Genomic DNA, 27,266 nt, shown 5'->3' on the forward strand with positions numbered 1-27,266 from the left:
TACAGACTGGGGCGGAAGTGGTGGAGGTGAATTTCATCGTGGTCGACGCTTATTCACCCTACACCGCGATAGTTGCAAGGCCATGGATCCACAGCCTAGAGGCCGTGACCTCCACACTTCACCAGAAAGTGAAATACCCATCCAGAGGACGAGTGGAAGAGATCCGAGGAGATCAGGCCGTGGCCAGGAAGTGTGTGGTGGCCGCCATTTTACATCGGCCCTTAGTCGAGTCCTCGGCCCCAAAGAGCTTATAGCAACCAGCCTCCTCGGCAAAGCAAGACGAGGGGCTGGCCGAGGAGATAAGGTGTGAAGGTTTAGATAAGGTTGCTGTCAACAACGACCCGGAGAAGTTCTTTCAGGTTGGCTCTGAATTGCCCTCTCAGGAAAATGAGGAACTGGTCAGATTTCTCAGAGAAAATGTCGACGTATTCGCTTGGGACGCCTACGATGCCCCTGGAGTTGATCCCAGCCTCATCTGCCACCACCTGAACGTCAACCCCTCTTCCACTCCGAGGAAGCATCCACCCCGACGCCCTTCAAAGGAACACGCTGGTGCCGTGAGAGACGAAGTGGCCAAGTTGAAAAGAGCAGGGGCTATCAAAGAGGTCTTTTATCCTGAATGGTTGGCGAACACAGTGGTGGTAAGGAAAAAGACGGGGAAGTGGAGGGTCTGCGTGGACTTCACGGACTTGAACAAGGCGTGCCCCAAGGACCCATTCCCCCTACCCAAAATTGATCGATTGGTGGATGCAACCGTGGGACACCCTCGAATGAGCTTCCTGGACGCCTTCCAGGGCTATCATCAGATACCCCTTACGCTAGAGGACCAAGAGAAAACGGCTTTCATGACGCCCATCGGAAATTATCATTATAAGGTGATGCCATTTGGGCTAAAGAACGCGGGCTCAACCTACCAAAGGATGATGACTCGGATGTTCGAGCCGCAACTGGGCAAGATCATTGAGGTGTATATTGACGATATGGTTGTGAAGAGTAAAAGGGTGTCCGAGCACGTGCAAGACCTTGGAACAATCTTCGCTATCTTAAGGGAGTACCGGTTGCGGCTGAATGCCTCCAAATGTTCATTTGGGGTCGGGTCTGGGAAATTCCTAGGGTACATGGTCACCCATAGAGGAATAGAAGTAAGTCCTGACCAAATCAAAGCCATTAACAGTCTACAGACTCCTCGGAACCCGAAGGAAGTGCAGAAGCTCACTGGCATGATTGCGGCATTAAGCCGGTTCATATCACGATCGGTGGATCGATGTCGGCCTTTTTACTTCCTGATAAACAAGTGGAAAGAGTTTAAATGGTCGGAAGATTGCGTTCAGGCTTTCCAGCAGCTTAAGGACTACCTGTCCCGACCACCCATCATGTCCAGTCCGGAGGCAGACGAAGTGCTGTTTGCCTACATCGCCGTAGCTCCCCACGCCGTAAGCCTGGTATTAATACGGGATGATAATGGGGTGCAGCGACCGGTGTACTATGTGAGCAAGTCACTACATGAAGCCGAGGTGTGATACCTACCCTTAGAGAAGGCAATTTTGGCGATAGTGCATGCAACCCGGAAGCTTCCTCATTACTTTCAGGCGCACACGGTCATCGTCCTGACTCAGCTTCCACTTCGAGCCGTGCTTCGAAGTGCGGACTACACAGGAAGGATCGCCATGTGGAGTGCTCTTCTGGGGGCTTTTGATATTAAATATATGCCCCGACCCTCCGTCAAAGGACAGGTCCTCGCGGACTTGATATCAGAGTTTGCTGAGCCCTCTATAGAAACGATGACTGAAAAGAAAGACCTGGGCGGAAAACTGGTTGGCGCGATTTCGGCCGGGGAGACCATGCATTGGAAGGTCTACGTGGATGGCGCGGCCAACCAGAGAGGATCAGGAGTTGGGATAGTTTTAATATCGCCAGACGGCGCTGTCATTGAAAAGTCATTGAGACTCGGATTCTCGGCTACGAACAATGAAGCCGAATATGAAGCCTTACTTCAAGGAATGGCAATGGTTCAAAGGTTGGGTGGAAGAATAATAGAAGCCTTCTCGGACTCCAGATTAGTGGTCGGACAAGTGATGGGAGAGCTGGAAGCTCGAGATACTAGGATGCAAGAGTATCTGGGACAGGTCAAACGGCTACAGGAGAGCTTTGAATCATTCAGTTTAACGCACATCTCCAGGAGCGTAAACACTCATGCAGACTCGCTGGCCACTCTTGCCACGTCCTCGGCACGTAATTTGCCACGAGTAATCCTAGTCGAAGATCTAGTCAAGACCAGTCCCATCAGTGGAGACCTCACCCAAGTCCACCAGATAAGACAAAGCCCTAGTTGGATGGACCCCATAAGGAATTTCCTCCAAGATGAGATCCTACCGGAAGAAAAACTAGAAGCCGAGAAGATACGTAGAAATGCTCCTCGTTTTTGGCTGTCAGAGGACCGCAAACTCTATCGGCGCTCCTACTCTGGACCGTACCTGCTCTGCGTACATCCAGAAGAGTCCGAGTCTCTTCTTGAAGAGCTGCATGAAGGAGTATGTGGAAGTCACACCGGAGGAAGATCGCTGGCGCACAGGGCACTCACCCAAGGATACTGGTGGCCGAACATGCAGAGACAAGCCCAGGAATACGCTAAGAAGTGCGATCAGTGCCAAAGATTCGCCCCAAATATCCACCAACCCGGAGGGGTTCTCAACCCACTCTCCAGTCCATGGCCGTTCGCGCAATGGGGTCTTGATATTGTCGGACCTTTCCCCAAGGCTGCGGGGAACAAGCGATACATAATAGTCGGAACCGATTACTTCACTAAATGGGTGGAGGCTGAGCCTTTGGCCAACATCAGGGACGTGGACGCCCAGAAATTCATTTGGAAGAACATTATCACCCGCTTCGGAACTCCGAGAACACTTGTTTCCGACAATGGTCTTCAGTTCGACAGCAAGAATTTTAGGGAGTATTGCCGTGAGTTTGGGATCATTAATCGATATTCCACCCCCGCATACCCCCAAGGAAATGGGCAAGTCGAGGCCGTAAACAAGGTCATAGTGAACGGATTGAAGAAAAGACTGGATGAGTCAAAGGGGAGATGGGTAGAAGAGCTACCGCACGTCTTATGGACCTATCGGACAACGCCGCGGCGTTCAACCGGTGAAACCCCCTTCTCAATGACTTATGGGGCCGAGGCTGTGCTTCAGATCGAGAACAATTTCCCCACGTTGAGGTCTAGCTCGTTTACCCCAAGTGATAACGATGAGTTGCTAGGAAGAAGTCTGGACCTAGCCGAGGAAAGAAGGGAAAAGGCCACGATTCACATGGCCTATTATCACCAGAAGTTAAGACAAGGGTATGATGCTAACGTCAAATTGCGGCCTCTGGGTCCAGGTGATCTTGTGATGAGGAAGATTCTCGGCAGCGCAAAGAACCCCTCTTGGGGCAAGTTGGGGCCCAATTGGGAGGGACCATACCGTGTCACATCCGTGGCCGGAATAGGCGCCTACTACCTAGAAGATTTGGATGAAAAAGCTGTACCTCGACCATGGAATGTAAATAACCTCAGGAGGTATTATTATTAATAAGAATGGCTTAGCATACGTTTTCTTTTATGACTATTTGCCGCTTGCCAGTCTACATTACAATTATTTAGAAGTTTTAAACAGAACCCAAGTCCTGCATGGCTCCTCGGACCACAGACTTGGGGGAAATTATTACTTAAGCCGATTGTTTATAAGTTTTAAACAGAACCCAAGTCCTGCATGGCTCCTCGGACCACAGACTTGGGGGAAATTATTATTTAAGCCAACTATTTATAAGTTTTAAACAAAACCAAAGTCCTGCATGGATCCTCGGACCACAGACTTTTGGGGAAGTTATTACTCATGACAGCTCATAGTTTTAAATAGAACCTAAGTCCTGCATGGCTCCTCGGACCACAGACTTTAGGGGAAATTATTACTCATGACAATTCATAGTTTTAAGCAGAACCTAAGTCCTGCCTGGCTCCTCGGACCACAGACTTTTGGGGAGATTATTACTTGTGATAGATTGGGAGATTATTACTTAAAGGAAATCACTTTTAATACATGCGCACAGTCTAGCACCATCGCGACCCTCAAACGCGTAACCCAAAAACCCGTTTTCATTTTGACCGTTTGCTTGTATCTACCTCGTTGCAAATATTTAAAAAAGAGCGCTATTGACATACATTCATAGTAAGCAAGACGAACATTTTATATTAATATTCCGAGTACATTAAAAAGAGAGGTCCTTACAAAAGAATGAAAAAACAAGACAACTTTCATTTAAAAAAAAAAAAAAAAAAAAAAAAAAAAAAAAAAAAAAGGGGCTAAGCCTTAGCGGGAGAATCTTCTTTCTGCTCGGGCTGAGGAGGAGGAGCCTCAATGGTGGAGTCTGTGGCAGGATCCTTAGCCACATCAGACACAAGGACGGGATCAGGCACCGCCAGGTCTTGCTCCGAAGCGACTTGGGCTTCATCAGGGTTAGCTCGGATCTCCGGAGGATAGAAGATGCTCTCGGGCAGTCTTAGGGCCGAATCCGCAGGAACTCCTGCAGCGTCGAGAGCATGAGCCCATGAAATGTCGTAGTACTCTCTGCACACCTCAGGGATCTCCTCAGACAGCCTGACCTCCGTCTCTTCGGCCCCGAGCTGGCGAGCAGCATTCTTCTCAGCCTCTGTGGCCTCTCGGATCAGCTGGGCCTCCTCCTTTACCAGCCTCAGCTCATCCTCTACCTTTTGCAGGGCAGTCCTGAGATCCCGCACTACCTGCCTCTCGGTGGTGAGGTCAAGCTGCGTCGTGTACAGCTCTTTGCGCTGGTCCTCCGCCTGGTTCTCAGCACTCTTTAAACCAGCCTTTGCACTTTTGCGCCGGTTCTCCGACACCTTAAAGTCGTCCGTGAGTTTAAGGTGCTCGTGCTTGAGAGACCCCAAGGCTTTCTCCATCTCTGCCCGAGCCTGGGTCTCAGCCTCGACCCTACTTCGGCTATCGCGGCAAAACTCCTCAGCCACGAACACCTGCTGGGTAATCTGCGAACGAAACAACAGTGTTACAAAAACCTAACAAGATAGGAAAATCAATAGAACAGTAAAAGGATTACTTACCAACGCGAGATCCCTTTTTAGGGATAGGAAGAGCTCGGGCTGAGTGCATCGCCTATAGGCCTCCATGTCCCGAGGAAGGAGTAAGGGTTGCTCTAAGGCATCCGCCACGTACCCTGCCCGGCCTCGGTTGTACTCTCGAACTGAAGCATTGTAGGAGATGGCAACCCCATCCAGCTCCAGCTTGGGGTTCCATACACGGGGGGAGGCGCGAACGTCAGCAAGGTTCTCCTCATCCCGGCTCTCCGAGGAGTTACCCCTTCTGCTCCTCGGCGCCCGCGTAGTCTTTTGCTGCTTGGTCGGCTGGACAGCCATCTCACCCTCCTCAGGGGTGTCAACCGGTCTCTTCTTCTTCAGGTCCGGGTTAACCTTAAGGCCAGGGTCCGAGACGCCCTGGGGGACCACAGGGGGAAGGGTTTTGACCTTTGATGGACTTGGTCCCTTCGATGGCTGAACCTTTGATGACTGACCTTTCCCCCGAGAGGACATCAGCTCCTTTAGAGACTTTCCCTTTCCTGCCATGGGCTCTACCTCTTCGTCTGAAGTATCGTCCGAGCAGATAACGATTGAGGGAACACCAACTGCGGAATGTTGGTCCTGCTCTACTTCGGGATTAGAAGACTCCACCAAGGGGTTTTGCTGAATTTCCTCCTCGAAGTAAAACTTATCTATCTCCTCTTCAAGGGAAAGACGAGATGATTCAGCCTCTTCTTCAACCAAAACAGCAGCACCAGGCTCGTGTACCGGAGGTAACTGCTCCGCTAAGTGGGGATTTCTGACACCTGGCAACACAACTGGTGGCAAATCGTGGTCAACTAGGAATCCGTCCCGGGACACGTCAATTCTGGCCAGCCTCGGGCTGCCAGCCCTTATAGCGTGACCGATTGCCTGGAAAGCGCTGCTCAGAGGTTGATAGCCCAAAACCAGATGGGCCGCACGCAACTGTCCGTCCCCGGTAACGTAAATCTCCGACCTGAGAAGATAGTTCAGCGCTGGCACGTTCACAAGTCTTATCCGAGGAGCAACGTGATTTTTGTCTGCAAACAAACCAAGAAAAGTGAGGTCAGATCATGAAATTTTCCAATTACAAAGAAAGCAAGAAAAAAAAAAAAAAATAACCCCTCAACACTAAATCCTTTCCCCAAAAAGGATCAATCCTAAAAGCGCCGCACCTGGGTTTCCTGCCCGAGTTGGACAGTGAATACCGTCGAACCACTCCCCAGAAGCAATGAGGAAGTCATTCTTCACGGTCTTATTGGAAACTGGAAGACAAGAGATCAACCTAACGTCCTCGTTCCGGGATTTAAGATAATACCCATCATCCCCGAGGCGGTGACATTCGTACAGATAAGCCACATCGTGCCAAGTGAGGCCTAGATTCATCCGCTTGTTTAAGACATCTACACAGCCTAGTATCTTGAACATATTCGGGGCACACTGATACGGCGTCAACCTATGGTTGAACAGGTATTCCCTTGTGATCCTACGCATGGGAAGTGTCATCCCTCCCTCTATGAAAGCAATCATGGGGATAACGACTTCTCCCTCAACTCTATCTGTCAATATTCCTTCAAGAGGACAGTGCCGCAGCCCAACCCTCGGGGGAATGTGGTATTTCGCCCTAAAGGCTTCCATAGCGGCAGAAATTTTTACTAATTTTTCGAATCTACCCATCTGAACTGAACTGGGGAAATGAAAGTAAAGACTGAAAAGAAAAGTAGAGTCCGAGGAGGGAATTGAAACGGAGAGAAAAGCGAAATGTACTGGTACTTTCACAAAACGCTCAAGGGGACGCCTGGAAATCTCTCTTGGACGAAACGCTTCACAAAAACGGCTACGGCGGCGTAACGGACGCGAGTGTTCGTGTATCTCTGGGATTCGATGGAGTTCTCTGGAGTCTTTTGAGGTTTGTGAAATGCAGATGAAAGAAGGAACCGAACCCCTCTGACGTCTTATATAGCCGGGAGGAGAGAGAGAAAAGATCATCCCTGCCTAGAAATACGGGAAGAAACGATGGCCGTTCGATCCACGCCAAGCCGTTGGATGAAGGGAACATAACGCCTCCAGAAGTTAATGGCCACGTCTCGTAAATTGTAGCGCGTCAAAAGTAACGGTCCGCACGCGCGCCCCACGATCTCCTTATTTCCCTCCACTCACAAACATCAAAACCCCGCCTTTCCCCTCGGAGGGAGGTAAAAACCGGAGTTTTGAGGGGCTATTGTGGGGCCCGACCCAAAAATGATGGGCTATTCCAAGCTCAGGCCCGTCCGAGGAGCGTCCTGTCCAACGAAAAGCCTCATGTGAAGCGCTATTCAACCCCAATAGCATCAAGGAAACCTGTCCGAGGAGTAACTCCTCCTCGGACATTGCGAAGCCCAGACGAGAAACTTGCCCCAGCCATTTCAGCTCGTCTTCCCAACATATAAAACGAATTAAATTCAAAATATCTCACGGAAGGCTACCACCACATTAATTGCGCCCCAACCACCCTCTTGGCCGCATTAATGAGGAAAAGACTCCTGAACAGTACCGCCTTGGCCTTTGCAACTCACAAAGGGTCTGATGAGGGCGTCTGATGGGACAGGTGCTCGAGTGGATGCTTGGATGATTAACAGGTGTAAGGCTGGGATGAAAAGAAGAAAAATATATAATGTAGTGGAGTCCCTCAAAGAGGGGGATGGGAGATCTGTATCTGGAACAAAAAAAGAAATAAAATCAGACTTGAGAAAGATCCATTCCGGTTTTTTTCTATTTTCCTTTGTAAACCATACTGCCCATGCATAAGACCGAACAAGTTCACTGAGGCCAAGTTCTTTGACCCATCCTCTACAAATAATTATTGTGGGTTGCGCTTTGGGCCAGGGCCTAATCAACACTAGTTGGGCCAGGAAAATCGTGCAACCACAACTGTAAATATAGATGAATTTTATACAATTACACATAAATTAATATGAAAGGTAAGTTTTTTTTTTTTTAAGAAGTATAAAAGAGGTAAGTTAGTTGGGCAAAATGTGAAGCTTTTTCTATTTTACAAAGATTAATATGAATGCTTCAGTTGCTTATATAATAGAAGAAGTATCACTGCAACCAAACTTAAAATTCACTTAAGTCATGTTATGTAAAATTGTGTAAAAATAAATGATTGTTATTATAATTGTGTAGATTTATAAAGATATTATTTTTAATTTTTTTAAAGTTGATGCTGGTTGTTGTGTATAAAAAAATTAATATTTTAATAAATTATGGTGTAAAATATATAATCTAATTATTATTTGTTTTTGAAAAGTAAATATATAAATAGAAAAAGCAGGGTATTCCCAACTATGCTCGGAAAGCAAGCAAAACCAACGAAAGAAAGCACGTTGTCTATAAGTATTTTCCAAAGAAAGAGTGGATTGGGGATACAATAGTAAATAAACCACCCATGGGAGTTTGAAATTTTGCTTCTAAACCGACTTTGGGAAAATCTCTCTATATATAGGCTCTAACGGCTCCTAAAAAAACTGCATGAAACACCAAACTGACCCCAGTTTCTGTTCTCACAACAATAGCCTATGTTTGTGTCCATGGCTGACTACACGAGAAAGTGCAAGAAACCCCCTTCAATGTCAGAGTTGCTTACTCTGCGCCCTTTGCCATACGCTCATGCCCTGCTATTCTTGGTCATAATCTCCATGTTTCTTGGTATTTCTAATTGGCGTTTCAACCGCATGTACTGCGTCAAGAAATCTACTTTAGGATCACAGATTGGTTGGGTAGTCCGAGCAACCCCGCTCGTGTTGGTGATCGTCTTGCATTTTTCGGCCTCCTCGGAGATTTCCAAACTCAAGACTCAGATGATGGGAATGGAAGTCGACAACAACAATTCAAGAAACCATTGCTGCTGGTTCCAGAAAGGGTTAAAGACTTGGGCTCTTGCCGGGTTCATTGCATTCTTGGTTTTCTTGGCAAAATACCAACATATTGTTCAGAAGAAGACTTGGTTTTTCGAGTGATTTTAATTTTTGATTTTTGATTTTTTTTTGTCCATGTTGCTATAATTTTTTTTTTTCTACTAATTTGTACATCAATTTTTGGTTAGGATATATCATATAGAAAGCTTTATGTACCATGATTACACGTTTATGAATTTTCGAATAAAAGTTCCCAGGTTTCATTCTCAAAAGAAAAGAAAAAAAAAAGGTTTTTGAATGAAACCCTTGATTGCATAGATATTCATGCGCTGTTTAATGTGGTATGGACAGATAAGAATAAAAATTTGTGAAATTAAATAATTCAGTCTATTTTTAATATTAGTGAATTTGGTAGATTTTTTTTTATTATGCAAATTTAGGCGATATTTTTTTGGATAAAATACTATTTTGATATATAAACTCTAAATAATTTTTTTAATCCTTAAACTTTGTAATTGTTTTTTTAATAGATTAGAGACAAAAATAGGAATGAATTTTTTTAATAATAGTTTTGGAACAAAAATAAATTTTTGGTAAAATCTATGGATAGAAATAAAACATTTTCAATAGTGTAGGGTCGAAAAATGAATTTTTTAAAGTTTAAGGAATAAAAATAAATATTTTGTAAAATTTAGGAACCAAAATAATATTTTACTATTTTTTTGAAATGTCCATTACGCTGTTTCGTGCTAACCCTACTAGAATGACATAGCACCTATGAATAGTACCAAAAAGTGCAGTGAGACCCATGAATAATAGCAAAAATAAGCTAAATAGTACAATAGACTAACTTTTTAAACTGGAGCCAAACAGACACTCATTTGGTAAAAAATAAAGGATGCCTTGTTCATGGCACCACATTTAGTATTCAAATCAATAATTGCATCCCATAAAAAAATCAATAGTTGCAATGTACAAATTGAGATTTGAGTTTAGAGCTTTTCTATATATACAACCATGGATGATTTTCTCACCATCCAAATAAGTTGTTTGAGCAAAAAACCTGAAGGAGCCTAACCATGGTTCTTGAATCATATTAAAAACCAATTGAGCAATTTCAACATCACCATTTTTCTACACATATCAATCAATGAGGTAAGAACCAAAACATCATAACCCATTCCTAATCCAAATACACCCCCTTGAACACATTTTCCAAATTTCAAATTTCTTGTTTCTATGCAAGCTTGAATTATACTTAAACATCAACATCAGCATCAGCATTGACAAACCTACTACCCAAACGATACATTTCAAAAAACAGACGAAAAGCCTCATTAACATCAGCACCGATAGCCCCTTTTAAAAGCAACTTAACCTTCATTGGCTCAACTACATCATGGAGAACACTACTGGTATTTGGTACATAACCAGAAGCCTTAGCCTCCAGCCTTAAGAGTTCCAAAAATCGATGAATATGAACCTAATTTGTACAAGAATCATCTCCAGCAAAAAATGTGTAGACCTGGTTTCTGAATTCAATTAAACTATATTCAGGTGTTTTCTTAGGTCCCGTGTCCTCATCAGAATTTAATTAATTTACAGAATCCCATCTCCTTGCTTCAGCATAAATATTTGATAATACAAAATAAAAATTCCAGGATTTACAGAATCTAGATGAAGTAATTTATTTGCAGTTTGTATACCCATAGCAATGTTTTTATGAGTTTGACGTCCACTCAGAAAAGCTTCAAGCACAACAGTGCCTGGTTCAAAAGGTATTTATTTGACCATTGCCTCAGCTTCCTTTAGACAGCCTGCCCAGCCAAGAAGATCCATAATACAAGCATAGTGTTTCTTGCTAGGCCTAATGTTATGGTCTCTTTACATTCTGTGAAACAAGGTAAAGCCCTCTTCCACAAGCCCTGAGTGATTACAAGCAGTTAGAACGGCAACAAATGTGGTTTGATTTGGCTTGATGAGTCCCTCCTTTATCATTTTTCTATAGACACCATCAGCTTGATGCCCATGACCATGCATTATCCCACAGCCTGTTATCATTGAGTTCCACAAAATAACATCACTAGAGTGGATCCAGTGCCAAAGACCATTTCTGCAGAATTTGTCGTTTTACACTTGGCATACATATTAATTAGGGCTGTCATGTTAACCGCATCAAATGCATAGCCATGGCGAATTAAATGTGGGCATAAGAATGGATTAAACATAAAGAGTAACAGAATTGGCTGAAACTCCCTCTTCTTGCATTGAGTAAATAACTTCAGGGCATCTTCGGCATGTTCATTTTGTGCTAATCCTACCACCATGGCAGTCCAAGTAATCACATTCCTATTTTTCATTTTGTCAAAAACAATTGATGCCTGCTTCGAGGCACCACATTTAGAATACAAATTGAAAATTGCAGTAGACAAATTGGATTTAGACCTTTTCTATATATACAACCATAAATGATTTTTCCACTACCCAAATCAGCTGTTTGAGCACAACTTTGAAGAAGGCTAACTCCAGTTCCGGAATCAAACCCACCACCACTTAATACCAACCTTTGAAAGAGGTCAACAGCTTCTCACACCAACCCATTTTGAACAAATCCTGAGATCATCACTTTCCATGAAATCAAATTTCTTATGGGCATGCTAACAAAAACTGATTGAGCACTTTCAACATCACCCATCTTACCATTCATATCAACCAATGAGGTAAGCACCAAAACATAATAACCCATTCCTAATCCAAATGCACACCCGTGAACAAATTTTCCAAGTTTCAAATTTCTTGTTTCCATATAAGCTTGAATTATACTTGCCATAGTTACCTGACTTGGTCTAATTCCCAAACGATGCATATCAAAAAACCAAACCAAAAGCCTCATTAAAATGGTGTGCCTACACGTATCCACCTATCATCAAATTCCAACAAATTAATTCCCTTTCAGCCATTGCATCAAAGACTCTTCGCGCTTCATCAATACTATTAAATTTCACCAAGAAATTATTCATTGAACTCCCCAAAAAGTACTGATCGCTTTCAACCCCTTTGTCAACTGCGTTCCTTATTACTTCCCTACCCATTTCATAATCTAACAATCCCATGGATGCCTTAGCGCATAATTACATGTATAACTATCAATTGCCAAATTGCATGACCCCATTATTTTAAACAACTCATGGGTCTCACTGTACCACTCATTTCTCAAATACCCACCAACCATGGCATTACATAGAATGGTTTTTGGCTGGGAAAATTGATCAAACACGTGACGGGCATTGCCCACACGACCTAAATCTCAATACGCCTTAACAAGTTTTGTAGCCAAAAATTGGTTTTTGGATACAGAATTGGTGATAATCTGAGCATGGATGGATTTGACGTGGAATAGGCCATCTGGGTATATTCCTGCAAAAGCCACAAGAATCTGGAAACAACGGAAGATGATTGATAGGATTGGGCATCAATGAAGGAAGTAGTAAAAGTACGTAAGGTGTAGGAGTGAATGAGTCTGAAGAGTGTTTTGGGGCTGAAATTTCTGGTGTGAAAATGAAGAGAAACAAACCCAATGACAGGTTATTTAAAATTGTGTATAAAATACTATAACAGCTTTAACTTTTAAGCTAGTATTTATCATTTTGAATTTAATTTTTTATTCATTTTTATTTTATAAAATTTTCAAAAAAAAAAAAGGTGAATTGTGGTTCTTGTTGTGAAAAAAAAATTAAAAGAATTTTTTTTAGTAAAATACAGTAAATATGGATAATATAATATGATTTGTTTTAAAAAGTAAGGACATTATTACTAAAAAAAAGCTCTAAAGACCAGCATAACCAACAAAAAAAAGCACGTGTCTATTAGTATTATCCAAAGAAAGAGTTGTTGGGGGTGGGGGGTGGGGGTGGTGGAGAATGTAAGTAAAACCGACTTTGGAAAATCTCTAACGGCTCCTAAACAAAACTACATGAAACACTAAACTGACCAGTTTCTGTTCTCACCGCAATAGCCTTTGTTTGTATACATGGCTGACTACACGAGAAAGTGCAAGAAATCTACACCCTTTGCCCCACGTTCATGCCCTGCTATTCTTGGTCATAACTCATAATCGTAGGAAAACACAGTTTTGCATCTCATATAAAAACACATAGCCGAAATAAGCGGATCTACTTCATTCATGTGAGATAACATGGAACGTACATATTTTAGAAACAAAGAATAGGAAGGCGTAACTTGATGCAGTAAAATTAAAAAACAAATGAAGATTGAACTTGGATGGACTTTCAATCTTCACTCTAATTCCACATATACCCAAGATGTGTGGTCTCTCAATCAGTTCTATACGTATTTGTTCAAGAGAATAATTGAGATACTTAGGAAATCTATATGTTTCTCTTTTAATCATATGTATATTTCTTTAATTACCTTAACAGTTACTTTATTTAATAACTCCTAATAAATAAATAACTGATTATCTAATTGGGTTAGCCTTTTGGGCTAGCCTAGTTGGGCTTCAGTGTGTGGCTTGGAGTGGGACCAAAAGAGACAAATAAAACTCTAACTCCAATGGACTTCAGGCTTATCTGTCAACTTTTAACAAGCCCAAAGTTACCATTAATTATATTTAATATCACTATATAAATATGATTGCCTTCTAGGCATTATTAATAAATTATATCCTAAGATTTTATTAAACATTTAACCCCTTTATAAAAATATTCGTAGTAATACATAGTCATAATATATAATTATCATTTTGAATATTATTATATCTTGATCCTTGAGTACCTAGTTTAAATCTATTAAGTTATTCATATATATTTAAGAAATTCAATTTCATAAAATATAAACTTTAGTAACTGTTTATTATAGTGGTTAGGCCTAACATTCTGGATAATTAAACCGATTAAACTTATTTCAAGGGAATATTTTATATCTATATAAAGAGATTATATTCCATCTTGAGAATATGTGTTCCTTCAACATTATGTGTGGTTGTCTAACATACTGAGATTTTGACCGTTAAATTAGATCTCATTCCTGATATATTAAAGTAATATACCTTTCATGATCGGGTTTACTATTTTCTTAGAATTCAGAATTTATGTAAATAAAAGTCGTGAGATTTATTGTTCATTTGACAGTCGTTAATAGAATAATAAATCTTATAGTAGTCCAGTTCAATATGTTTTATACACTTAAAACATATTAATATATCAACTAGAAGTTTCCACTTCCATGATCAAGACAAATCATTTTAGTTGACATGTTATAGTCTTCACAGATGAAATGCCTAATTTCATTATTGACTACGAACTAAGATTTTAAGTTTACAAAGAACTTGTGATTTACATCTTTTGTAACTAAATCATATAAATCACATACTATGCATCTCAATGACTATTTGATAATGTCCAAATATTTCTCTTATTCAACCATAAAAAATTTTACCAGTTGAGCTAACTGAAATCCATAGTCAATTGTCACTTGGTTTAGGTAAGGTGATACATTTTCCCTTCTTAAAACATACTACGATGACATGTGACAACTTCCTACATCTATTTCCACACGTGGCATATAATTTAAAATTTTGAATTAAGTGCATTTCTTTACAATGGTATTTCTGTCCATGTTTTAATTTTTATTTATGACCATTAGTTCTTACTTTGTTATTTGCTAATTAATTTCCCCAATCATTCTCATTCTAGCTATTATTCAATTATTAATGTATCACAATTAATTTCTACTAATATTTAAATTTAAATCAATTTTTTTAATAATTTAATTTAACGTAAAGAAACCCAAAAATCTTTTTTTTTTTTTTTGGTTCCATTACTTTAAAATAATGCAAATATAGTAAAACGATGTACAAAAATTTTCAAGCTTCTTATTTTGGCCTCATAATTACCTAAAAAAAAAAAAAAAAAACCCCATAAGTAAGACTCTTTCCCCACTTTTTTCATTACACATTAATTCCTTTATTTATTATTTTTTTGTTAGGAACTTATGGGATGGATGGGAATTGAAGGAAAATTGATTTAATTCAAGGTAGTCACTATTCATAGAGAAATATTAAGGAAGTAAAAAAATGCACTAAGCAATCAATTGACTTATTCTTTATTGAATGGAAATGTAATTACAAGTAGATATTTATAGAATCATAAAACTATTTTATTGACCCATATGACCTTATATTAATGGATCTATTATCCCCCATGAGCATTAATAATTCCAACATGTGTAAATGTGATTTACATACTTGGAATTAATTGTAACTAATTAACTAAATGCCTAACTAACTAAATGCAACATTACAACAATTATTATCTATATACCTATTGGGGTTCCTAACATTCCCCTTCAAAACACCTTGTCCACAATCTCAAAGGGTAATGTTAAATTTAGTCCCTCAATTACTAATTGTGTTAAGAACCACAAGGCTTATCAGTCAAACTATTTTGTATTTTATTTTTAAGAAGGTTACCTATGTTAACTGTGTAGATTCAAAACTATTTTTGGTTAAAGTAATAACTTGGCCCTTCAACTAAAGGGTAGTGTTCAATGTAGTCACTCAACTATTTATTGTGTCAATTTGGTCATTCCACTATCAATGGTGCGAATATATATCTTAATATTGAATACAGTTATATATATATATATATATATATATTAGGTTTTAAAGGCTGAACATATTGTATGGGCAATTTTTGTTGAGGTAAGGAATATTTGGTATTTATTTATATTTCAATTGTTGGGAGAAGAAAATTTGAATCCTGGATATCTTATTGAAAATACTAAGAGGTGCCAACTAATTGAGTTATATAGCTCTTAGCATATATTGGTAATTTCACATGTATAATATATACCCTTAATATTGAAAGGGTAATATATTATATAATTCTAGATATCCCATTTTGTTTCAGTCTATTCTCGGAGTCTAAGGTCCCAATGACAAAGAAAGACACATTCTTTACTAAAAATATCAACCCCGTGTGTTAAAGCTCAACAAATCACCCCCAAAAGGCCCATTCTTTACTCCACACACTTTACACATTCCCTACTCAACGCCAATTTAGTGCCCCCCTCCAAAATGTCATCGTTAGAACACCCACAAGTGTTATGTTGGCTGTCCCCAACCATCGACAATTGCAAAACACTTATATAAGTACAATGTGAATTCAAATTGAGAGGAAACTTCAAATAGATTAAGAATAGATAGTTGCAATACATTTTACATACATAGCCCTCCAAGCCAAGATGCAAACAATGCACTCGAACCCTCTAAACTTCTATTAGTTACTAACTCTATGATTCCTTTCTAGCTTTAGATTCACAATTGAGCTCCCATTGCAATCTCCAAGTCTCCTTGATTGTACCGTGGTGGTCAATACTTCCCAAGAGATAAGTTTGGCAATGGTGAAAGGGATAGAGAGATAAGTTTGGGCATTTCTCTAGGGTTATGGGTTCTTTTCTCTCCGAATCTTCATATGAAAATTGGGTATCTCAAATTCATGGGAAATGAGAGTATATATATAATATATATATATATATATATATATATAGAGTGAAGGCACGGGTTAGAAGTTAGAACATGTTAAGTTATGGTTTTTCACATTACATTTATGTTGGCTTATTCCATGACAAAAAGTGTTGTAATTGCATTAATTTATTTCCTTGTACTTTGTGAGATTTTATTGTATTGGGTTTAATTTTAAGTTGGTGAAGATTGATCAAGAAGTTGATCTTGCGACTTGTCTTGCGAGTGGTGCAACTTGCAAAAGTCACATGAGAAGCACATATTGGAAGTTAAAGAGTCAAGTGGCAAACTATATTTTGTGAGTCATTTCATGACTCAGGCTAAGTCACGAGTGATTTACGAAACTCTCTGCATGGAGGATTTTATGTGTGACTTTTATACCCTTCATTCATACTATGTATACTCTCATTGTCCACAAAAGTAAAAGGAGGCTATTCAGAAGAAAACCCTAGAGAGGTTTCTACAACACACTCACTTTTTATAGAGAGAGTTACTCATCCTTTAGTGAGAAAACCTTGTAGTCTCTTATCTCTCCCTCTCCCATTGTTATATCTTGAGAAGAGATTTGTACCCAATCACAACCCACATCTATTCAGAGGGTAGAGAGTGATTTGGAGCTTGGGAAGTATTGGGGATTTGCCAAGAGAAGCCGATGAGGCTTGGCGGATGCAATCGAATGGTATTGTGGTATCTGAATAACTAGTGAAGACAAGATTTCGAAAAGTCTGTTAGTAGCTGGAGCTTGGAGGGCTCAAGTACATTGGGTAGATTAGGTGTGGAGGGTCTTTTTGATATTCGTGTACTTCAACTTATTTACTAGTGGATCGATTTCGGTGTGGAGGGCCGCAGAGAGGTTTTTTGCCGAGTACTTCTGTTTCCTTTTCGATAATACATTTCGGTATTATCTTTGTGTTTGCATCTCTCTTCTCTACTTTTTAAGTTTTACATTTATTGCTTATTGTACTTGCTTGGCTTAGAGTAGTGTTCAGGTTTATTACCCTTGATTTACTCTTGTTCTGCATTTAGATAAGTTAGAGTAAAAGCAATTAAACCGTAATTTAAAATTGGGATTCTAAACAAATATTAGTAATTTCACACTAATTGAGCTTTCAAAACAACAGGGAGAAAAATAATTGAATTGTGTTAGATGAGAACAGTTTCTTAAAACTAGAGCGGGGCGAAGTAATTGTCCAACCATTTTTCAATTCTTGATTTCGTACCGCAAATTACCTCATAGACCCAATTTCAAAGGAGCGAAATTCTTCAGTCAGCAACTTCAATTTCAGCACTTGCACACTCCACCTCAGTAACTTAATACAACTTAAACACCCACAAAATACAAGTTACAATGAAATTGTAGAATTAATTATAAGAAAATTTAACACGAAATTAGCCAACAACTAAGAACCTAACACAATGTTTTTCAGAATATTATATATTGGATGTCACCTAATTAAAGGTTCCCACAATTTTTTATTTTTTTGTATGGTCCCCACATTTATATGCATTATTATGGATGCACACTGGAAAAGAAAACAAAAATGGAATTAAATACTCATATTTATCTGTAACTTTATCATCATTCTTGAATAAGGGTGAACCGATTACCTGTAATACCTTGGCATAAATTTTTCCCCTTGTTAAATTTCACACTCTCTAAATAAATCCCTAAAATTAATTGCTTCATAAAAACGTACAAAATGAATCAAAGACATAAGGCCCTATTTCTTATATACAAGAAATCTGCGGAAGAAATAGAAAAAAAAACAATAACCAACTAAAACATAGACATTTTGTTTAGTGGACAGAGTTTAGCTATAAAATTAGTTGTAGCCTTAGATTACAAACTTACTTAATATTTTTTTATTAGAGATGAATTTTGACAAATCCACCATTGGATTACATCTTCTTCTTATATCTTCAATATTTGCAAAATTTCAAGAAAATTAAAAATCAATAGCTATGTCATTAATAAAATTTTTAAATTGCAAGTTTTTGTAATTTAAAATTATGCACAAAATATAAACTTATAAATCATATAGTAAATGATATTCGATTGACACAAAATTTAACACGTGTATTAAGGGCGTAAAGAACATGTAATTCAACGGTTAAAATTTTAAAATATGTTGTAATATTTATTTTATTAAGTGAGCTTGTAGCCTTAAGTTATAACTAATTTTGTAGCTAAACTTTGTCTTTTTTTTTTTTTTTTTTTTTTTTTTTTTTTTTTTTTTTTTTTTTTTTTTTTTTTGAGGAGCAACTTTGTCCTTGTTTAGTGGTCTATTTGGAATAAGGGGGAATAAGGATGAGTAAAGTATAGTAGAATAGAAATGACCGTAAAATTAACCTATTTTTAGTCAACTCTACTTTACTCTCTCTCCCTATCTCCTTAATCCAAATAGACCCTAAATGTAACATCAGCCTTACTAAACAATTTTGTTTTGTAACACTGTTCTTCTTCTTTAATTTTAACACGCCCCACATCGGATTCAAGAGGACTTCCTCTTATATGGGAGTGGTTCTTATTGTTGTACTTTAAAAATACCACATTGTTGTATAATTATTTAGTATTTCAAGAGGATTTCTTCTTATATATATAGTAGTGGTCCTAGTGGATATCATTGTTGAACTTTAAAAATACTACATTGTTGTATAATTAGTAGTATTTCATTGTTATATAAGATTAAAAAAAATACCATATTGTTGTAATATGAGAATACTTAATAATTTTTCAAAACATCTGCAATAACACTAAGGATATTATATTCAAAGAAAAAAAAAAATAATAATAAGGATCTTTTTTTTTTTGAGCAAAATAATAAGGATCTTTCGACGAAGGATTGGCCAAGTGGTTAATAATTTATAATTGTGGGACCTATTCTTTGGATCCCTTTCACCTATGTACTATTCAAGTAATAGTAGTGGTAGTACAACTACGATCAAGTATTGGCCAATTAGCTCCGCTAGTTTAGTATTGGCCAATTAGCTCCGCTAGTTTAGAGAAAAATGCCAAGATAACCACAAAATATCCAAATTTTGCAAAATTTTTTTCACGTGAGTTGCGAGTACTTAAAAAAAAAAAATTAGCAGTTCATAATTCCATTACTTATCGCTCGCCACATAAATAAATTGTTGTAAAAATTGTATGTTTTATTGTGTCAATGGCATTTTTCATATTAGGCTAGTGCTCTTACACTCAAAGAAAATTCCTTTTATAACTGAATCACGTTTTCCTTTATAATGTACAGGTTAAGAGTGGATATATTATGAAGTGAGGAAAAAAACAAAAAAAACCGACCTGCAAATTGCACATGATGAAGATTAATGTGCATTTGGGTTGGCATAATTGTAGATTCGCTATTTATTGAAAGTGGATAAAATTAAGATTATATCTAAGAAAAATAATGTTCTTAAAAAACGGTATATAAGATAAACAAAATGTTAATTTAACGAGTTTTTATTAGTAAGTGAAAAAATGATGTTAGTGGTGGACCTAAATGAGATTTATTTATTTATTTTTATACAAGATAGAAATTATACTTTATTCTAATCTAAGTATATATATGTGTGAAGTTTCTTCTTGAAGGTTTAAACTCCGGCCTTTACCCCCCACACCTCACAAGTATTTATACTTATAGAGTAATCATCGCATCAAAGATATGAAGTGGTTAGAATTAGTATTAATTGACTATATCAACAATTTATAAAAATATTATAAAATAATTTGTAGCGGTGTAATTACTCCAAAAGAAGTTAACCAAACATGAATTAATTACCATATGAAGTTAACGACAAAAATAATAGAAAATTATATATTTCAGAGAATATGGTGAGTTGTACCGATAATGATGAAGACTTTTCTATTATTGGCCTTAAAACATTTTTATTTTTTATTTATTTAAACTTGGTTTAGTAATGTAGTACAAGGTCTGTACTTCAATCTATGTACTGCAGAAAAATTGGAACTCTATAAATGAAACTCATTGAAGCTCTCACTTCAGTTATCACTTATCAGTCTTCTTTCTTAATGTTGTCCCACTGTCTATACATCCATAGTTTCTGTAGATCCTCTTTATAGTGTTGCACTAGATCATTCAGAAAGCTTCTCTTTTTTTCTTTTTCTTATTTTTTTTTTCACAGATTTTACTCTCCTAGAAAGCCATTGACCTGAGCGAAGAGTATATTTTTAGCCAACTCTACTCTACCTTTCCTTCCCTCAAACCAAACGGACTATATATTTCTAATGGGAAGCTTAGGTCAACATAGATCAAAAGGCGAAATTGAATTGAGATGGTATCAAGGTTCATTTTATTGGTAAGATTTTACCTTCCAACTACTCTTTTCTAACACTATATTTTGAAATTGAAATTTATAGGCAACAACTCCACTAAGGAGAGTAGTGGTGTTTTCTTGTTTTCTGTTCCCCCATTCCTGCATAATTTGATGTTAAAGGTGTCCTCCCTTTATTTTTTATTTTATTTTATTTTTTTTTTTCAATCAGGTCAAGATACAAATTGATATTGATGAATGTGAGATTTGAATCTAAATCTGTTATTCGACAAGAGACTTTACCAGTTGAGCTAATGAACTTCACTGTAAGTAATTTTATCAATTGTTGCAATCTAAATAATAAATTAAACATGTTAATATACTATAAGTTTTGCTTCTGCCTATTCTTTAAATTATCGTGTTTTTATTGCTCAATATATTTGATGTTCACATCACATGGTTGAAATTCATTTGAATCCTTCTTTCAAAATGCAGGATCATTCTTCGAGAGAAACCATTTTCCTTTCTTGATAAATTACATATATTTATTTAAAAAATGTGTCCTAGTTGGAAATCTCAAAATCTTAAATGATTAGGAAATAATAAATTTAATCATATAACATATTTGAACACTCCAATTATGTGTAGGTCTAGACACTCCCTTAATAAATAGGAAATTTTATAATTTTTTTTTAAAAAGAGGTAGACTTGTAAAGTTAAGAATATTTCTAGCTCAATTGCTAATTTTTTTTTTTTTTTTTTTTAGAGAAACAAACTTAAGCTAAACTTAAATAGTAAGTTTAATCAATATTCTCAATCAGGTCAAGATACAAATTGATATTGATGAATGTGAGATTTGAATCTAAATCAGTTATTCGGCAAGAGACTTTATCAGTTGAGCTAATGAACTTCATTGTAAGTAATTTTATTAACTGTTGCAATCTAATTGGTAAATTAAACATGCTAATATACTATAAGTTTTGCTTCAGCCTATTCTTTAAATTATCGTGTTTTTATTGCTCAACATATTTGATGTTCACATCACATGGTTGAAATTCATTTGAATCCTTCTTCCAAAATGCGGGATCATTCTTCTAGAGAAGCCATTTTCCTTTCTTGATAAATTATAGATATTTATTTAAAAAATGTGTCCTAGTTGGAAATCTCAAAATCTTATATGATTAGGAGATAATAAATTTAATCATATAACATATTTGAACACTCCAATTATGCGTAGGTCTAGACACTTCCTTAATAAATAGGAAATTTTCTAAATTTTTTTAAAAAGAGGTAGACTTGACATTTATACTTTTTTAGAGGGGGCATAGGTGTTTGAAATTTTGATATAATTGTACGTTAATGGTGTTGCTGCTTGAAAAATCCACTTGTGGACGCTACTTACACTATGAACACTTCAAGAAGATCACAAAATAAAGGCACATTTCTCTCATTGTTCTCTAGTGAGTTGAGTTAGAAAAATTGATTAAACAAAATTTGTCCTTTTATTATTAGTAACGCATTAGTTTGTAAGCTTAATATAATAAAATTTGTAATACCTGTAATACTACTCATTCAATTAACTTGAAAAATGGTTTGATGTTTTTATGCTTTTCATTTAAATTTCAAACGCACATGAGATTTTCATGCTCAAAAGTCAAAACCTATATGAAAATTAAGGAGTTTAAAATAAAGTTTTATGATTGAAATTCACTAATAATTGCACTTCCTCTAAACTTCTATTTTGTTTTCCTTCTTGGGATTTGTGATGGCAGATGAAGGACACAAATTACAGAAGACTCTGCAGCACAAAGACTGTGTCATCTGTAAATGATAATTTCCCTGGACCAACCATTCCAGATCACAAATGGGATACTGTTTTTGTTAATATACACGATCGTGGAAAATATGGAATCACAATCCATTGGTAATTTCAAACTTTCTTTCTCTCATATATGTTGGAGGGTTGTGGTGGTAGAGAAAGGTGGTGTTGAGTAAAGAGCTGATAATGAATTGAAAAACCATACCTAACACCATTGACCCAGGTTAGGCATGGTTAGGCAAGGTATATGTTGGAGGGTTAAACACCATTGACCCAGGTTAAAAGAGTTTTTATTTTTCTACTTTAACATAAAAAATGCATATTGTCAAGAGTCTTGTAAATCAACTAGTGGACATTTGCTAGTGTTTCCAATAAAAACATCTAGGATTTGAATCTCACTGCTCGCTCCTTATAACTATAGAACTTAAAAAAAAAGAAAAAAAAAAAGAGGAACATACAGCCTGTAAAACCCCTTGGTACATGCTATTTGGTATATAAAACCAAATTGCCTGTTTGGCTCAGTTAGCGACAAATGACACTATTAATTGACAACCAATTTCTCTAAATATTATAGTCTCCTTTGACAAAGGGCACATCATTTTTCCACATGTTAAGGCCACGGCATTAGTTGCTTTAACTAATTATTTCTGTTTAGGTTAAGCCCTTAATTAAAATTTACATAAAAAAACATTTTTCAACAACTAAATTTTGTTAAGAGTCTTGAAACTCAACCAATTAACACCTATGTTTTCAACAGAGACATTCTAGAACCAATTTCTCTCTCTTAACTATCAAATTATCCGAAAAAGTATTCCTAAATTTCAAAAGTATGGTTTTTATCTTTAAATTATTAAAAATGTTACGCTTATTGTCTCTAAATTTTAAAAAAGATATTTTTTCCTATCCCTAAATTATTAATTTTTTTTCCCTAACTTTAGATCTTTTATATCATGCTTTTGACCAATAGTTTCATAATACATGTTCTCCTTATACGTGTCTAGTTTTTTGTGTTTTTTTTATTATTAATGTAATGCTGTATGTCAAAGATATTAGATTCTTAATGTTAAAAATAGTGCCACCTAGTTAGATTTGTGGGATAAAAGTTAGCCGGAGTAGATGAAATGAAGTGTAACATTTTTAATAATTTAGTGATAAATCACAATACAATGATCCTATAAACTATGTCTTACCACATTTTATGTGACCATGATGAGAGCATTAAATGAAATAGACTTCTAATTGTGAAGAGAACTTTGCTAATTATACAGGCATGGAATCCGACAACCAAGAAATCCATGGTCAGATGGACTAAAGAACATTATGAAGTGTCCTATTCCACTTAATACAAGCTTCACTCAAGAGATAATATTTTTCATAGAAAAGGAACTCTATGGTGGCATGCACATAGTGATTGGTCTCGTGCCACAAAACATGGCGCCATTATTATTTTACCTACTTTGGGAACCACCTATTTGTTTCCTAAGCCTTATGCAGAAGAGGCTATTGTTCCTGGTATGCAATTTAAAATTTCAGATACTCCTTTTGTTGTCATATTTTTTTGTGAAATACGAATATATTCTGTCACATATTTAATTATTTATCTGTTGGTTCTTAGTGTAACAATAAGAAACTTCCACATTGACACCAACGCTATCTATTAAACAACTTTATTTATCTGTTATTTTTGGTGAAAGTATGAATTAAACATCTTTGGGTTTAATTTACTCACAGCAAAATGTTATAAAGGAGATGTGATGACAATAATTGATGAAGCTCTCACAACTGGTGGTGATCCAAAAATCTCAGATGCTATCACTATCAATGGTCAACCAGAAAACCTCTATGAATGTTCTAATATATGGTATATGGAGGACCAAATTAGTAATTTAATCTAAATTCAATAATAACACTTTAGAAGATATAACCATACATTAGCCAATAAACTAGTAAACCACAAGATTTTGAAATTTTGTTGCATTGGCCAAATAAACCACATAATTAAATTTAATTGAAAATATAAAAATACACATAATTTTTTATATTTTAAAAATTTTTTTTTTTTTTTTTTTTTTTTTCTCGGGTTTATGAAACCAATTTATCTAATGATGGTTGTCATTACTTTATTTTGCAGGAACTACATATCGTCTACCAGTTAACTATGGCAGACCTATCTTCTACGCATAATCAATTCCATAACGAATGTAGAACAATGTTTTGGAATTGCTAAGCACTACTTCATAGTTGTTGGGATTGATGGTGCATACATCAAACCAATAAAAACTAATTATATCATGATAACTCCAGGACAAACAATGGAGGTTTTTGTCACAGCCAATCAATCTCCTAGTCAATATTACATTGCACCAACACTACAGCAATTCTCCAATATAAAGGCAATTATACTACCTCATCATCTATTCCCATCCTAAAACTTCCTAGCTACAATGACAAAGACGCTGCTAGCAAATTTACAATACGTTTAAGGAGCTTAGCAAGCAAAGAACATCGTATCAATATGCCAAAAAAGGTTATCAAGATTCAAGAAGCTTGACTATCAGTGTTACAGAAGTCTTTGACAGTAAATTATAACGATGTAGTTGAGATAGTATTTCAAGTAACTAAAGTTGGGGTTGCAGATAATCACCCTATGCATCGATCTACATGGTTTTAGCTTCTATGTAATTGGGATGGGCTGAGCTTCTGAACAGTGAAATGTTGCTTATTATTAAATAATACTAAATAATCTTTTTTGCTAATTTTTCTGTGCTTACATTTAAGTGGTGTTAATTCATTAGTCATCATCACTTAACTAAATAATCTTTCTATTAATTTCTTTCAGTATTTACACTTTGATGGTTTTAATTCTTTAGCCATCATCACTTAATTACTACGATAAGTATAAGCTAAAATGTTGATAAATGACTTTTGAGTATAATTGTCAGCATGCTAAAGTCATTAGCTCCAAGACAAGTATGTGAATGAGCATGGTCAATAAGGACCAATGTACAATTGATACATAGGTTTAGCAACCATTGTCCCACTCTTTGGTTGTGTTCAAGCCTTCAAGGATATAGGTTATATACTTATATATAAGTGAAAGTCTTGAAACCATATTTAGGTGGTGCATTAATTTTGCAATAAGGTTTTCTTTATAAAGAAATTTATTTAGAGGTTTGTTAGTGGGTGTATGTTTATATTTGAATAAAAATTCTTCACTAATCATGGTTTACCATAAAGTTTTTTTTTTTTTTTCATATAAAATAACAAAATTTTATTATTAGAAAAAAAATTATACATACTAAAAGTTTTATAACTCAACTGGTTGATATCTCCTAGTATTTAACTTAGAATATTAAAAATCGGGTAGAAGATTTTTATTTGGTTCTGTCGTGGGGAGACCAAATCTATCATAAATTAAATAAGAGTGCTTCTGTACTCCCCTTGTTTTAAGAACAGCTAGTCATATCAATTGGATAAGTTTTCCTTGTATCTTTAAGAAAGTTGCCTATGTCATTTCAGTGGCTCTAAAATTTTTTTTTGTTAAACTACTAATTTTATCCTCCAACTAAAGGATAATGTTCAATATGGTCCCTTAAATATTAGTTATGTCAATTCAACTATCAATTCGCTAATTTAGTTCCTCAACTTTAAAACTCAAGTCAATTTCGTTCTTGACTTTTCCATTTGATTAAATTTTTTTTGAAATTACTTAAATGTGGTCTATATAGCACAAGTTAAAAGTTTCTTACGGAAGTGTGGAAATTTCAAAATCATATCAATTTTAATAAAATTCAAACGCAGAGGAACTCAATGCTGAAATTGATTTATTTTAAGAGGAGTGGATTATATTTTAAACAATTAATAGTTTTTTTTTTTTTTTGAGAAAGAAAACGAAGTGATCGAATTGAACTTTACCCAATACGCTGAATACAAAAGAAATTAGTAATTTAACCAACTTTTTTCTAGTAGATTAGTACTTCTCATAAACAAAATATGGGCCGGCATCATATTAGGAAAAACTCATCAAATATTCTAGCAATCTCCTTAATTATATATATGGTTCGTGAGTTACATCCCTTAACTTTTGCCTTTTAAATTTATAGCTTGAACTTCCAGATTCTGCTCTCCAAATGATCAACATTTCTGAGGCTCTCTTTCTCTTGGATTGGATGCTATGCCGATTAATTTAATATTTAATTGAATGGAATGGTTTTTTAGATATAAAATTGTTAATTTTTCAAAAACATTTGCCAATATCTAGCGTTAGAGTCATTAATTTCGGGAATTGAAATCTGTGCTTTAGAGATCATAATTGAAATATAGTGTTTTTTCAGGTCCAATCTCAACAGGACCATTATATGGCGATGGTGGAGATATGGAAGCCAACTTTCTAGGATATCAAGTAAATTTCCTTTTTTTTTTTTTTGTTGTTGTTTTTTTTCTTCTTCTTCTTCTAATAGTTCCTTAGTTGTATTTATTTTTTCGAATGGATTTATGACAGTATTATATATATTCTACTTTTACCTATTTTTCATGTATACCTAAATTGATGAATTTTAAGCTACACATTAAATTCCTCATACGTCGGCTACTTCAACATTGCTTGGTAATGAAGGTAGCTTTTTTGTT

At 36.4% G+C, this 27,266-nt stretch overlaps 1 protein-coding gene and 1 pseudogene across 3 annotated transcripts; one reads left to right on the forward strand and one right to left on the reverse strand.

Moving 5' to 3' along the window:
• Window positions 1–10,261: 10,261 nt before the first annotated feature.
• LOC126719310 (pentatricopeptide repeat-containing protein At1g06140, mitochondrial-like) lies at window positions 10,262–12,588 on the reverse strand (annotated as a pseudogene).
• Window positions 12,589–20,549: 7,961 nt separating this feature from the next.
• Window positions 20,550–25,393, forward strand: LOC126717269 (putative laccase-19). 3 transcript variants are annotated; one of them, XM_050418791.1, is made up of 6 exons: window positions 20,550–20,863; window positions 21,051–21,144; window positions 21,640–21,733; window positions 22,591–22,742; window positions 23,906–24,149; window positions 24,769–25,393. In XM_050418791.1, exons 3-6 carry the CDS (start codon window positions 21,662–21,664, stop codon window positions 24,862–24,864), a joined length of 564 nt encoding a protein of 187 aa, XP_050274748.1. In that variant the 5' UTR covers window positions 20,550–20,863; window positions 21,051–21,144; window positions 21,640–21,661; the 3' UTR covers window positions 24,865–25,393. The 3 variants fall into 3 exon arrangements, with proteins under 3 accessions (XP_050274748.1, XP_050274746.1, XP_050274747.1); XM_050418789.1 differs by lacking the exon at window positions 21,640–21,733; XM_050418790.1 differs by lacking the exon at window positions 21,051–21,144.
• Window positions 25,394–27,266: the final 1,873 nt, after the last annotated feature.

The sequence above is a fragment of the Quercus robur genome, chromosome 3, assembly GCF_932294415.1.
Source record: "Quercus robur chromosome 3, dhQueRobu3.1, whole genome shotgun sequence".
Classification (NCBI taxonomy): Eukaryota; Viridiplantae; Streptophyta; class Magnoliopsida; order Fagales; family Fagaceae; genus Quercus; species Quercus robur.

Excerpts from the sequence above, each read along its gene's own strand:
- LOC126717269 (XM_050418789.1), top strand. The coding sequence starts at position 20,793 with ATGGGAAGCTTAGGTCAACATAGATCAAAAGGCGAAATTGAATTGAGA. Across the intron at positions 20,864-21,050 it reads TATCAAGGTTCATTTTATTG|GTCAAGATACAAATTGATAT; the intron begins GTAAGATTTTAC and ends TTTTTCAATCAG. Across the intron at positions 22,743-23,905 it reads TATGGAATCACAATCCATTG|GCATGGAATCCGACAACCAA; the intron begins GTAATTTCAAAC and ends CTAATTATACAG.